At 39.2% G+C, this 15,137-nt stretch overlaps 1 protein-coding gene across 5 annotated transcripts in view; it reads right to left on the reverse strand.

Moving 5' to 3' along the window:
- The window catches only part of RAPGEF5 (Rap guanine nucleotide exchange factor 5), a 235,100-nt gene that overhangs the window by 35,079 nt on the left and 184,884 nt on the right, over positions 1 to 15,137 (reverse strand). For all 5 annotated transcript variants that reach the window (XM_057304209.1, XM_057304210.1, XM_044387067.3 and 2 more), the window contains 5 exons: positions 10,272 to 10,350; positions 6,092 to 6,236; positions 4,076 to 4,173; positions 2,306 to 2,336; positions 1,284 to 1,362 (listed from right to left, as the gene is read on the reverse strand). In XM_057304209.1, the coding sequence (XP_057160192.1) occupies positions 1,284 to 1,362; positions 2,306 to 2,336; positions 4,076 to 4,173; positions 6,092 to 6,236; positions 10,272 to 10,350 (432 nt within the window). The remainder of the gene's footprint in view (positions 1 to 1,283; positions 1,363 to 2,305; positions 2,337 to 4,075; positions 4,174 to 6,091; positions 6,237 to 10,271; positions 10,351 to 15,137) is intronic.

Here is a 15,137-nt window from a genome sequence, read left to right on the forward strand (position 1 = left end):
ACTGAATACGAGGACAGTTTACTACCTGCTTAATAAACTGATGAACAAAAAGAGGCCAGGGGTCTCGAAATACTTATACTGTTTGTAACTCAGCTTGGGAAATTATCCAGTTAAACTGTAAGACAAATCAGCCTGAAGGATCAGCAACTAAGGAATTAGGAGGTAAGATCTTTTCTTTTTTTTTTTTTAAGATTTTATTTTTTTATTTGAAGGAGATAAGACAGCAAGCGAGAGAGGGAACACAAGCAGGGGGAGTAGGAGAGGAAGAAGCAGGCTCCTAGCAGAGGAGCCTGATGTGGGGCTCGATCCCATAACGCCTGGATCATGCCCTGAGCCCAAGGCAGACGCTTAATGACTGCGCCACCCAGGCGCCCCAGGAGGTAAGATCATTTCTTTCCCAGCTTCCACAACCACTATGTAGCAGGAGAAGCATCAGTGTGACACTCTGTTGTTTAAGTATGTGAGAAGCTGAGCAGACATGAAACGCTCACACTTAGAATTTCAGCACATACAGAGAGGTGGGCTCAAAGAGAAGTTTCCTAGTCACAATAGGTGAATGTCTCCCCAGGCTCTGCACTTGGCTCGACCTTTATGAAAACAGGAGGAAACCATTTCCTGTTCTGTTACAAGGTAGTAACACAGAAGGCAACACCGTCAGGGGGCTAAAGGGTGACCCCCCCCACCCCGCCCCCTACGGTGCGAACAGCCTTCTTCATAGTGGGTCCCCAGCCCTGTTGCCAGGGAGCAGAAGGGAGCGCTGACCATGGGCAGACTGCGCATGTGGCACTGCCCGAGGGAAAAGCCTTGCCTTGCGGGGAATTTCAGTTGCACTTCCTTCTTTCCACTATTCTCGCCAAGAGTCTCTTCTCTACATCTCAGGGACTGACCCCACCAAAGCCCCGTCCGTTGGCTTTAGTGGACTTTCCAGCCAGTCCCAGGCAATGGGCTGACAGATCAAGGGAGACAGCAGCCAAGAGGAACAGGGGGTACCTTCCAGGCAATTTTGCACCTCTCTCCAAGAAAGTAAAGAGGCTCTTCGAAGTCTTCTTTCCTTCCTTCCAAATAAAAAACGTCCTTGGTCCCTGAGACACTGGTGTATGATCAAGAAAACAGCAACACTCAAGGCAAGAAAATAAAGAGCATCATATTCAGTGCGAACATACTTGTCACAGGGGTGTGACAGCTGGAAATGGTCCAAGGCAGGCTGATGTGTTAGTGCTGGAGAATGAGGGTGATTAACCGCTACTCCACCTACCCCTCCCCCTCGTTAAAATCACACTCACTTTCCTCTGTTTCAGTCACAGTTCCTCTATGCTGGAGCCAGTTCTCCTTAAGACTGAATTGGTGGAAAAGGGCTTTATTCTGTGAGAAGCGAGAAAGAGAACAATGAATGAATGCATTCCTGCCCTTTGGAAAACCATAGCTGTTTACAACATGTTCCAAAAGAGCTGGCCAATTTTTCTTTCTTTCTTTTTTTTTAAATATGAAATCCACCCATCCAATTTTAGAGGAATCAATAGGGAGTCGCCTCTATTAATGCACGTGGAGGTAGAGATTCTGAGCAACGTAACAGACCTTGGCCAAAGCCAGGCGCAGGCAACAAGCTCCTATAATTATTCCCCGCAACATGCTGGAGAGTATTGGCACGATTTTGAACCTCTGGCTACTACAAACATCCACAGATTCCTCTCTAGAGAGAGACAACCCAACATTAGCCATGCTTTTGCATAAAGCAACTTCGAGACGGTTGCATACTTCTGCTGCAGCACAATGACTTGCTTAAGGGACATAGCTCCATTATTCATTATGATTATCCACCTGACAGATCAGCTTCTACGAAACTTGTGCCTGACTTCTCATTTTGCATTTCCTCTTCAAGGTGAATAGGAAATACACTCCTCCTTTTCTTTCTGTCGGGTTGAAAAGTACAAACCTTTTGCTTATCACTAGACTTCCTCACCCCTGCAGTCAAGATTCTTGCCTGTGTTTTTGTTTTCTTTTTTTTACATCAACGTTTCAAATTCAAATTTATATCAGTCTAGGAACACTGGGGAAACTGAGATTCCAAAAACATGCAGAATGTCAAGTCAAGGGCACGTGGCTAGCGCCCGATCTCGATCTGGAGCAGCACGGGCAAAGCGAAGTGAAGCAGCAAAGCGCAGTAAGCCACAGCCCCAGGCTTCCCCGCCTGCCCCTGGTCGGCTTGAGGCAGTATTCATTTTAATTATGAAGAAATGCCAAGTGAGGCAAAGCAAGGTCTCCAAACTGGATGGCCCCCTTTCGGATAGAGAAAGGTCCGCCTCACCTTCCTTTGCGGGGAATATTCATCTACGGTGCTGAAAGGGAAATGACAAGAAATCAGTCTTTGTCCCAAACCCAGAATAATGCAGTAATTGTCACAGAAGACTAATTTTCAGGCAATGGGCAGAGGTTTTTGCTTTTCAGAAAGATAAAAGCTGGTATTCATTAGGTCACTATGTATAACACCCTCGACATTGGGCTCTGGGTTTCGACTGAATAAGGAAGAAAAGAGGCTAACTGCTCAACAGGTGTATTTTACTTCCTAGGCGCAGAAAGTGAGCGCTGAAGGAAGAACTGGATTTATTCAGTGCACAGAAACTCTCAGCTTTCTCATATACTGATAGGTTTGGGTGAAATTATTGTTATTTGATGGTTAAGTCAGCCAAGGCACCTGTTTTCCATAATGTTTACACGTGTGGTGGAAGTAGGGGACATTCTGTAGGTCCCCAGCTCAAATCTTCTTCCAGAATCTAGAGATATCTCATAATCTTTTACCAAAGAGGCAAGAGTCATATCATATCATTTTCTCATTTTAATCTATTATTTCCCATTTTATGTTAAGTTTTTTTAACGGGATGTATTAAGTTCCATTAATGTACTGAATGCATTCAAATATATTAAACCATGAATTAAGGTTTCCCAAGAGTGAGCAGGTCTGCCTTATGGCAGAGACCAACTTCTATGTGGGGGATTATTTTGATGTAAAGGTTTTCTCTCTTTTTCTTTCCTGTTTCATTTATTTGTTCCCATTTTCATACTAGTCTTCGGTGCTGAGAACTTATTATGGTGTAGCCCATGACGAAGGAACATCACCCAAATTCCCAACATTTGTTTCTAACACTGTCCTAAACTGCGTCTCATTTCTGAATTTCTAAATGTGTGATTTTCATGATTGAGGACTAAAGCTGACACGATTTGTTTACGCCCTAAAATTAATTTATATAGACATTTAATTTGCAAAAGGATCTCTCTTTACTAAAATTAGGTCAGGCTTTAAGTCTCAAATTAGTCATCGGAAAGGCCTGAATTAACGTTTTCTATGAGAAGTGCCTCTGGGACTGCTGAAATCTTCATAGAAGTTTCTCACAACTTGACGACACATGCGTTTCATGTTTACTAAGTAGAAAGTACACTGTAAATCAGAGGACAGTTTTTCCTTTCAGATTAACTTTGCAGCTCTATCTGAAAACTGAACAATGACCTGATGTTTTCATTCACCAACATTAATAAGAAGAATTAGTGGTAAGTCAGGTATTGGCAATCTGAAAGACTAATGACAGATACCTCGGGGATACTTACACCTGCCAAAAGTCAGGGAGTAAATGGTTTTCTTTAATCTTTCTAAATTGATAAAGAAACCTCAGGGAATCTGTAAAATGGAGCTTTAAAAATGCTTCATGACTTGCTGAAACCTATTTCTAAAACTTTTCCTATTCTATCAGAGACAGCTATGAGTCCCTCAAGTGACAAGTTAATATTTACACTTTTAAGATTAAATAATAACTTGTTAAAGAGTTGTTTTTATTTATCCAGGTTCTTATGGCTCAGTTAGTTTCTACTGTATCAAACAGTGTTAAAAAAATAGCAGTAAGCTTGATTTTGTGTTCATTCATTTTGATATAAAAACAAAATACACAATTCACTACTAGAAAAGCTAAGGAATCAAGGGATCCCAGATTCAAAGTGTCCAAGATGAACTTTGCAAGACACTCGAATTCTATCACATTGGCTGCTTTCTTTTATTAATTGTAATAATGGAAAATTAAATACTCACTGACGACGGTGCATTCCAAGTATCTTCTGAAATTCTTTCAATTCTTTTTCAAGTATTGGATATTCATACACATCATCCAGTACATTCCTGTATATGGTCTGGGGGGTCAGGGGAGAAAGAAAAATGGCGGCTGAAATGCCTATTTTGTAAGGATTAGGACTCACACAGTGGTTAACCTGTTGAGGGAATAGGTGGCATATGGGATGATGCAGGGGGTTACACCAGGTACCAGTGAGATCCTAAGTGGGATTCTGCCTCCTAGCCCCTCACCCAACTGCGTGGCTCTCCCACAGCTTTCAGGGGCCATAAGTAGTCAATGCTGGGAACTCAGAGACACCTGGAAGGCAACTCAAGGTTTCCATGACTATTGAGCTCCACATCAGGGTCAGGTCATCCCTGCTCAGCGGGGAGCCTGCTTCTCCCTCTTTCTCCACCTTTGCTGTCCCCCCTGCTTGTGCTGTCTCTCTCTCATGCTCTCTCCCTAAGAAATAAATAAAATCCTAAAAAAAAAGAAAGAAAGAAAGAAAGGAAGGAAGGAAGGAAGGAAGGAAGGAAGGAAGGAAGGAAGAAAGAAAGAAAGAAAGAAAGAAAGAAAGAAAGAAAGAAAGAAAGAAAGAAAGAAAATGACATTAGTTTAGGCACAGAGTTGGTTAAACCAGTTTTTAACTGGATGTCTAAAGGACACCTGATTTTTGAAATCAAAGCGAATTCCTTCATGAAAGGCAAATCAGTTTGAACACTTGTCTATTCTGAAGTAGACCTGCTCCCTGCTCGAATTCCATTCTACCCTTTCTCTGTGTTAACCTGCATAGCTAATATGATTTTGGTGGCCGAGGGAATCCAACTGTCTATATATTGTCTCCATAGAATCATCTGTGTTCAAAAGGTATTACAGCCGGTTGACGATTAGAAAAACATATCAGTTTATTCAGGGGCGACTGAGTGGCTCAGTCGGTTAAGCATCTGACCCTTGATCTCAGCTCAGGTCTTGATCTCAGAGTTGTGAGTTCAAGCTCCATATTGGGCTCCACACTGGGCATGGAGAAGAAAGAAAGAAAGAAAAGAAAGAAAGGAAAGAAAAGAAAGAAAAGAAAGAAAGAGAGGGAGGGAGGGAGGGAGGGAGGGAGGAAGGAAGGAAGAGGGACGGACCGAGGGGGGGGGGGAGAGAGAGAGAGAGAGAGAGAGAGAAAGAAAGAAAGAAAGAAAGAAAGAAAGAAAGAAAGAAAGAAAGAAAGAAAGAAAGAAAGAAAAAGTACATCAGTTTATCTAATTCCAAATGTAAATCTATGTTAGTACCCATTTTGCAAGTTATTATTGCTTAAAATTCTCAAAATACATCATGGTATGAAAAACTTTCATAATGTATGTCTTGTTAATATAGTTTTAAAATTATAAATAATGTTTTATCCAAATATTGTGTATATGGAACTGGTTAGTTCAAACTCAGAATACATCTCAACATATGAAATAGTGTCGAGTTTTTATCTTATTTATTTATTTTGAAGAATTTATTTATTTATTTGACAGAGAGAGAGACAACCAGTGAGAGAGGGAACACAAGCAGGGGAAGAGGAAGAAGCAGGCTCCCAGCGGAGAAGCCTGATATGGGGCTCGATCCCAGGACTCTGGGATCACGCCCTGAGCCGAAAGCAGACACTTAAGGACTGAGCCACTCAGGCGCCCCAAGTGTCAAGCTTTTAGATATGTTCTATCTACCTTAATTATTTCATCTGTAATCAAAATTCCCATGAATTACATAAAATAGCCTTAAATTAGCAAATGTTAAACCAGCCGCCTACATTTTTTTCAAAATGACTTATTTCCAATTAAAAAAAAATTTCTATCTATGTACAGAATATCAGGCTTCAAAAATCCAAACAAGTTAATATTCTGAGTCACAGCTTGAATAGGACAAAAAAAATGCATGACTGCCACCTACAAAAGAGATTTCTGCAGCACATAACTGAAAAAAATCACTCATTCGGCATCAAAGAATCTCTCGAAGTTTTACATTACCTTTAAGAACATTTTTGAATGTTCGTCTTCATGTAACCAGTCTTTGTAGAGAGCAATCCACTGGGACACGAGATGCAAGACCTTACGTTTCCGACAAGGAACATCCGAGTTTTCTTCTTTGCCTTGATACTTCTTAGCAGAATAGGTGCAAATGGTTAAGAGAGAATATTGCATTGTTGGAAATAAAAATATGAAGACATCCATTTATTCTTATTTTCACAAAACATGCTAAAGCATTTTCCAAAGAATACGCAAATATCTAAGCACGTGCGAAGAAAAGAATATGTATAGCAAGAGCAAAAGGTGTGCACCAGAAACGGCAAAAGTAAGTAAACCCAGGAAAATGATTTCCACACGCTCGGTGGCAGGTCGTGAAGGTGAATTAGATGATTTGCACTGACAGCTGCTGACACAGCTCCACAGGCAGCATGGGTCGATGACACCACGACGAGGTTCTAAGTGGCCTATGGATTTCAACGGTGGCTACAGGAGAGCTGGCCTTGCTACACAGGTAAACGCTTTCCATAAAAGTAACATCAGAACTGGGCCAGATATCCTCTGATCCTCAGAAATTCACAATGTATAAAAGCAGTCACTGCTCAACGAGCCCCAAAAGAGCACCGATTTCTGGAGTATAATTTGTGATATGATTTAAATGCCCACCCCCAGGAATTTGCTTGGAAAAAAGGACTGGATAAACATGTAAACATAATTAAAAGGGACTGCCACTTTTCATTTTCATCGGAATTAAAAAAAAAGTAAAATACGAATAACCTAAATGCATCAAACACTGTGGATAGTTAACTTAATTATCACATATCCATTAACAGGCAATCTACAGCCATCAACCTGATGGTCCAGTAGTGCATTTACTGAGCGTGAACATTCGCGATGTATTGTTGAGTAGAAAAGCAAGTAAGAAAACATGTTGGGATCATCCACTTCTATTAACTATGCTTATTTATTTATTTTATTTTATTTTTTTTAAAGATTTTTTATTTATTTATTCAACAGAGACAGAGACAGCCAGCGAGAGAGGGAACACAAGCAGGGGGAGTGGAAGAGGAAGAAGCAGGCTCATAGCGGAAGAGCCTGATGTGGGGCTCGATCCCATAACGCCGGGATCACGCCCTGAGCCAAAGGCAGACGCTTAACCGCTGTGCCACCCAGGTGCCCCTAACTATGCTTATTTATAAGAAAAATTTCATCATCTGGAGTGATAAATACTGAAAGTTAACAGCGGCTAGCTGTGCTGTTCAAATTACATAAAAATAACCACCTCAAAAGCAATGTGCTTAAAGCCTTGGAACGAGACAGAAGCCTGGCATTTTCCAAACCAACCTAGTGTTTTTCTTCCCCAAATTCTCATTTCTGACTATCTTGGACATACTGGAAAGTTATGTAGGAAAAGGAAATGCAATGATGCCAAAGACAGGCAGGCTCTGGGGTTGTGGACAGGATTCTTCACTCTTCAATGCTGCTGCATAACTGTAAAAGAGGAATATCGATGTCTGCCTTCGTAAATATTTCAAAACATATTTTAGTCACTGTCTCCCCAACCTGCAAAAATAAATTCAGGACATTTGAGTTTTTTGACTTCTACATGTGAAATAAACTCAGGCAAATATACGAAGGATCTGTTAAAGTGTCCATTTTTTCCTAGTTTTTCTCTTACAGACAAAATATAAAATTTTATAGCCTACATTATTTCCACTTGTACAAATGTTCTTCTTTTCCTGTGACTATCACGGCCTAACCAATATAAAGAAGAAAACCTAGAAAATCAGGAAATACTAACAATTTCTTTCTTTTAGGTCAGCAACGTGTAAGTCAGGAAGTGGGCTTCTTACTCCCACTGCATCTCCGTTCTGCGATTACGGACCCGCAGGGCAGAGCCATTTCGGGGCCTGAAACTTCAACGGCCCTTCTCCATTCACAGCTGCTACCACTTATTTGCTTCATCTTGTTCTCACACTAAGATGTACTTTTAAAAAACATTTACTGATTAAATTTAACATTTGGATTATTCTGTTTTATCAGGGTATGTTCACTCCTACACATTTTGCCCTTGCCAGATTATACTTATTTATAAATGTAGCCAGAGGAGGGGAATAATGGGAAGGCACTGGACGACAGTTACGCCTTCAGTGTAGAGCACTGAACGTTAGCTAGCCTAAGGCTGGGAGCTTACCTAATGCTCTTTATGATGAGAAAAGCTAAAAAGCATAAAATTCTACCACAGTAACAGTACCCATCTAAGATACCCAAACACAGCATAAATGGCTCTAATCTATAAATAATGTTTGAAAACAATGGGAGACAAACAAAAAATAATTCGGACCACTCCTCAGAAGGCAATGGTATGGGATATACACGACAGCCTCACTAAGGTGTACATAAAAATCTCTCAAATTAAATATGGATGCCATATTTTTGTTTGTGGTTAATATTATTTCACAAAAAGCAGAGTATGGATTTCATGAGTTTTGATAATTAGTAAAAAGGCTGTTAAGAATCTGAACTAAACGTCTGTAGAAAATGTCTTAGTCAAAGATGCAAAACATGGTCATATCCAAGTGAAGTTTTAGAGATTCCTCAGGGAAATTCTATGAGCATTAATTTAATAATAATCACAAATAATACTAGGATCCTATTTATTTACCTATTTATTTACTTACTTATTTGAAGAGAGAAGGGTGTAGGGAGGAGCAGAGAGAGAGAGAGAGAAAATCTCAAGCAGGTTCCACGCCTAGCACAGAGCCCAATGGAGGGCTCGAACTCAGGACCCTGAGATCACAACTTGAGCCAAAATCAAAAGTTGGATGCTTAACTGACTGAGCCACCCAGGCACCTGTACTAGGATCATATTTAAAAACAATGGTTTGAAGGCATCCATTTGTTATGAAACAAACTATATGGTTTAATAGATGGTAATACTTTTTGAAAAGCCGTTTGCATTAAAATGTAGACGAAATTAGCTCATAGTTATTTTTCTAGAACACTGTTAAAGAAGGAGAACTTGAAAACCTAGTAATTATTGCAGAATTTTTTAGAAACACCCACTTGGAAGCTGTGGAAGAAATCTGTTTTTGCAATTCTCCAAGATCAAAACGAATAATGTTTCAAGATCAGTTGTATGAACGGGTTCAAAACGCTTCCCAAGATCTGTAGCTTTGCGTGGCCATATGAACACAGCAAAGCACTGACAAGTAATCATGATTTCTGGTGTATATATTTATTAAGAGAGATTTTATTTCAGTTATGCCCTTTATGGAGTTCTACGGTATTCTTTTAAGCAGGAAAAGGCTATCAAATAGGGGGGAAATATAACAATTATTTAACAGGAAAAGAATATTACCAAGACCATTACTGTTAGGGCTCAATAAAACTCAGGCATATGCCAAAAAAAATTTTTTTTTCATCTTCCTAAAAATGTTCACCTAGGCTCTAGAGGAATCTTCAGTTTGGTTTGATAAATACCTAATAGTTAGTAGGCTTCTTAAATGCTTCTGAAGCACCTTCCTTGCAAATTGTGAGTCAAGCAGCCCCTGCGGAGTCTCTGAGTCAGTTTACTTGGCTTGGCTTTTTGGCCTTTCATCTATCAAATCGTAAAGCTTCCTTAACTGGTCATTCACTTTCTAATCACACCTGTCATTCTAACAGCACACGTCTTCACAAAGCTTCTGAAAAGATGACAATTGACTCCAAGGGGGGGATTTCGACCTCCCACGTCGGGGACGGCTCATCTTGCCCCAGGACACTTGCAAAGAAACATGGTATCCCGTACATATGTTTTCCTGCCCAAGTCCCCTGGCACTAACCGCCTGTCTTACAAGTTCACTTATTGCCCGTCCACTCAACCTCTTGACTCTGGGCTTTACCCAGTGGCCAAACTTACCTCCAGATTTCTCAAGTCTTGAGACCTACGTGTGAAGAAAACTTAATACAAACAGTACAATTTACCCACAACCCAGAAGGTGAAAACAGCAGCCCTGCCTTCCAGTTTCCCCTGTCTGTTCTGTCTCATTTCATCTTTTACCTTGGATATCATTACATTAATATTTAACATATCCACACTCTACACAGGGGCTGAGTAAATTAAGAAAGGCAGTTAATTCCTAATGCGAGACATCTGTCTGAGAGGAAGCCGACACAGCATCCTGAAGTTAATGAAGGATATTGCCTCAACAGCGCCTGGCACAAGTCATCAGTTGTCATGAAGACAGTGTACGTGAGAAGGAAGTCATCAAGGAGGGTCTCTGCAAAGAAAGAAAAACAAACACAAGGTAAGCACGCCAGGGATAAGAGGGGCAACTGCTCACCCCCCCCCCCCCCCAACAGCGTGTGCAGCAGAAATACGATAAAGGGTGGTGGGTGTGGGAGGGGTTAGGGTAAGAGAATTTTAGCCACAAAATACATTATTTATGGAAGTTAAGATTTTTTAAACTCCTTACACAGAATACCTCAAGCAATGAGATTATTTTTTTGTTGCAAGGCTCTCTAAACATACTTTTGTCATCCTTCTCACTCCCTAAAACATCATTGACTTTTGTGGGGAAAGATGTTCTGGAAAACCAAAGCACGAATACTGTCCTTTTAAGAATAAATTTTATAGTATTTCTGGGGTATATACTCCAGTCCTACAGGGAATGAAGCCTGCATGTTCTAATAAATTAAGGCTTTCTAAAGCCATTTACCTAAGTCTAGGGCAAGAACAATGGATAATAAAACTTAGAGGACACATATCAGGTTCCACGGCTATTCACCTTTCTCTCTCAAATGCATCTGTAAGAAGCTGGGAAAGTGGTGGGTGATGTTGTTACTGCTTTGGAGAGAGACAGAGCTAAGTCCCATTAAAATTGGGGAGCAGGTATAATATATCATAATATACTCCTTCCCAATCCCTTCCCTAACCTCCTCACTGACAAAAACGGTTTTGATTTTTATTGCCTCTTGGCCTTGAGTGTTCTTGGAAAAGTCCAGCTTACATGTAATATGGAACAGCTAAACAGGTAAACTCTGACCCCCCAATATAATTTCCAAACTGACAGAAAAAATTACATGCAGAATGCAAAGTAGAGCTCTTGCCATAATTGTCTTTATCCGACCTCCTTAACTTAAAATTCATTTTACTATATGATTTCATTTTCATTTCTTTTACATCCTGGACATGGATTTCCAGTAATTTGAAACAGTAATTAATCAGTTGTAAGAATAATGAGCTTGTATACGCAGAAGCATTTATGCTCTCCAAGAGCTATGTAAGTGTGTAAGCAGAAGGAACTGCCCCGGATAGAGCTCTGCAGGTTGTATTGAAGACTGAAAAAATTACAGAATTTTTAGAAATAACCAATAATATTTACTGTAAAAACTGACCAAGGCAAAACAAGTCTATGTTTACAAACACAAAACTCTGATATAAAGAGGTAGTGAATGGCATCTCCAGCCGTATATCAGCTGACCCTGCTTAATTGCTTTGATAGCAGAACATCAAGATAATCCCAATTTACACCAGTAAGTGGTTGCAAATGGTCATGTTAAAAAAACAAACTTGTTTTCTAATTGCAAAATGCCCTTAAGTGAAATGAACCAGAGATGTTAATGAAGAGTATTAAGAAAGGTTTTTTTTAAAGACATTTACTTATTTATGCTAAATAACAGTATTCCTTATTAAAAAAATAAAAGTTTGACTAATGGCACCTATGATGTAAAATAAGCCTACACTTACAATGTTGTATCACACCACAATATACTAACAGTCAGCGCTCCAGCTAAAGTAAGTTCTCAAACAGATGCGTCTGGGGCTTGCTAGGCATAAACTAAGACCTACCTACTGTAAGTGTGTAAAGGGAAAGAAGAGCCCGGTATAGAGCTCTACAGCTCTGTGCTGAACGTAACTGCGGGAGTGTGGCCGGCTGGACAATTTAGTGTGAGTGCACTCGCACAGCCTGCACTTGCAGAAGACCTGGGAGCTCTCTCCTAGACGCCCTGTTTACCAGTTACTGGCAAGCTGTGACCTCCACCATAATTTCCAAGTTCACAGGAAAGATTCCATGCAGTTTCAAATACTCATCTGCACGAAAAGGCAGGAGAAACTGTATTCTAAGATCTGCCCCCCAAACCAGTTAAACCTGGCAGAAGTTCATAGCTTGGTTATCCTAATGAAAACCTTGAAATATACAGTTTGAAGCTTTTTGTGTTTTCTTCACAGTTTTTAAAATAGTTTCAAGAAAAATCAAACAATGGCATCATGTCTGAACCCCTAGGATATTCTGAAAGACAACTTGAAAACCATCACCCTGGGACACTACTGAACAGGGATGTTCACCAATTCTAACGCTGCTTGGTACTAAATGTGGTTGACGAACATCCTCGAGTTCTCTGCTCTCATTAGAGATGGAGTCTTTTTTGCATTCAATGTGAGATGCAGGCAGCCAGAACCACAGAGCAGCCTGGCATCTATTTTAGGGTTCTCTGTGGGCCCTTACCAATCAAAGCCGACAGTACACAGAAGCCACTGGGTGCAAGCCCTGAGGACCTCACACATTCAGCATTCAAAATGCTCGATGGGACCTAGGTTCAGACTCTTTGGAATGTTCTTACACTTAGCGGATTTAAAGAGGTTGGAACTATTCTCTAATCAAAATTTACTCCATTAGCAACTGAGATGAAAAAGAATGCCATTAAACTTTCACATAACCAGTCATTCCATTCTGGAACAGCCTTGGATAATAAGCTGAGTGACTGGAGTCTGGTTTATATGGTGGCAAAACCATTTGGCATTCAATTCAATTAATGAGCTCACATATGACAATATTTTGTTAAGGGCTTTGACCCAGAAACGCTTTCCCCTAAGCTACTACCATATTTAATATTCAACAGCATTTACCTAATTATCTCTTTGCCATAGAAATATTAATTAAAATAAAAACAACGAGGCTACATAAAAACATCTCCAGTTAAAATCCTACTGAACCACTAAAAATCCTCATGAATAGAACAGATTCCCAATACCCTTGATTCAAATCTTACCCTATTTAACTACCATATTGTTATGAAATTTTTCTCTACATAAAGAGCCTTCCCTTACTCTTTTTCAGCATTGGCATTTTTTTTTTTTTTTTTTTTGCTGTGCATGAAAGTAATTGAGTGATATAATCAAAATGACACACTTCAAATAAAAATGCATTTTATAATAGCCATGTATCAAAAAAGGCTGTCCCATGGTATTCAGAGATATTTTTAGAACCACAATGGCTATATAAATGATCCCCTGACGACTATTAGCCAACAATAGCCATTTAGAAAGACAAGCACATCCTCCGGCATCCATATTAAAACACTATAATTATCTATTATATTATATAGTGCTTAATTAACAGTAATTTAAGACTCCAGGCAGAAAAGCACCTTTGTGTATAAAATTATCTTTCATTTAAACAAATTCATAGTTGCCATATACACTAACCTTCTGAATAAAAAGATATATTCATTTTGCTTTCTAACTCAGTGAATACCTAGGTATTAATAGACAATAAACCTTTCCTTTGAAATTCTGTTCGTTAAATCAATCACTAAATCTAATCCCAAATTCTTGGCTCATCACTGATAAAAATATTCAGCCATCCTTTTGGGAATACTCCCCCCAATCCCACAAGTAAAAGAATATTTACATTGTGGCTTTTTTAAATATAGGAAGTACTCTTGCCATATAAAAGAAACATCCTGATAACAATCAAAACTGGTAAGCAGACACTATTACAGTTTTAAGCACTATGTTTACTTGAAATAAAATACATCAAGATGTAATCAACATCTAAAGTCAAACATTTGATAGAAGTGACTCTAAAATCTACTATTTACCATAATGATGTTAATACAGGACTTTTCTCTTTCATCTCTTACTGTTTTAATTTCAAGGTATAAGAAAAGAATTGTCCATTTCATTTGATTTTACTTGAATGTATTTTTCTTTTATGCAGATATTAAGATATTTTCTCCTCATTTTAAGTGTCTCAAGCACTAAAAACTTCCACTTATTTCTGTAAAACACAAGTGTTTCTAGAGCATCCTAGACTTGTGTCAGGTAGACTAGTAATTGGTTTGGTACAGATCCTTTTTATAGGGTTCTGTTATGTAAATGTAACCAAATCGGAGGAACTGATCTAAATGTTTCAAGAAGGTCTAAGCTTAATGCTTTTTTTTTTTTTTGGTATAAGTGAATTGCTAAGAAAGCAAATGATAAGAATTTTGACAGACAACTGCCTATAGTCACTATATAAGTATGGTAATATGAATATTCAACATTTCTACAGTGACTCATATTCCCTAAAGTACTGATAGCAGTTTTGTTTCACCTATATTTCTACTTCAGATGCAATGGAATTTAAGGCACTCTAAAGTATGTTCTACTTAAACTTTATTTCGAGAGGCCAATAAAAACTTTGTACTTGAAAGGTCTTGTTTCTTGGGGTGCCTGGGTGGCTCAGTCGTTAAGCATCTGCCTTCAGCTCAGGTCCCCCAGGGTCCTGGGATCGAGCCCCACATCGGGCTCCCTGCTTGGCGGGAAGCTTACTTCTTCCTCTCCCAGTCCCCCTGCTTGTGTTCCCTCTCTCACTATCTCTCTGTCAAATAAATAAATAAATAAAATCTTAAAAAAAAAAAAAAAAAGGTCTTGTTTCTGGTCCTGGAATATGACGACTTGCCGTTATTTTTTGAGACGCAGTGCCAAAATGTACCATGTAATTTGATTAAGCACCAATTAAAAAAAATGGAAGTTCATGTCTGAATCATAGGTTAAAGTGCTATGCTGTTCAGAGCTATGCTTTTTTCTCAGTTTATTTTACATTTCTGCAAGAAATATTCATGACCTTAAATGTGGCTGTTTACCACAGCTTTTAAATTCACTCTATTCCTGCATATTTTTACAATTCACCAGAGTATTGCTTAGCCATTCTAAAATGACCAAATCTTGAGATCTCACTTTATTCTTCCTTATTGGTTACATAAGAAATGCTTATTCACTTAATGCTGTTTCTACATCAAA

Source organism: Ursus arctos, unplaced genomic scaffold, assembly GCF_023065955.2.
Source record: "Ursus arctos isolate Adak ecotype North America unplaced genomic scaffold, UrsArc2.0 scaffold_3, whole genome shotgun sequence".
Classification (NCBI taxonomy): Eukaryota; Metazoa; Chordata; class Mammalia; order Carnivora; family Ursidae; genus Ursus; species Ursus arctos.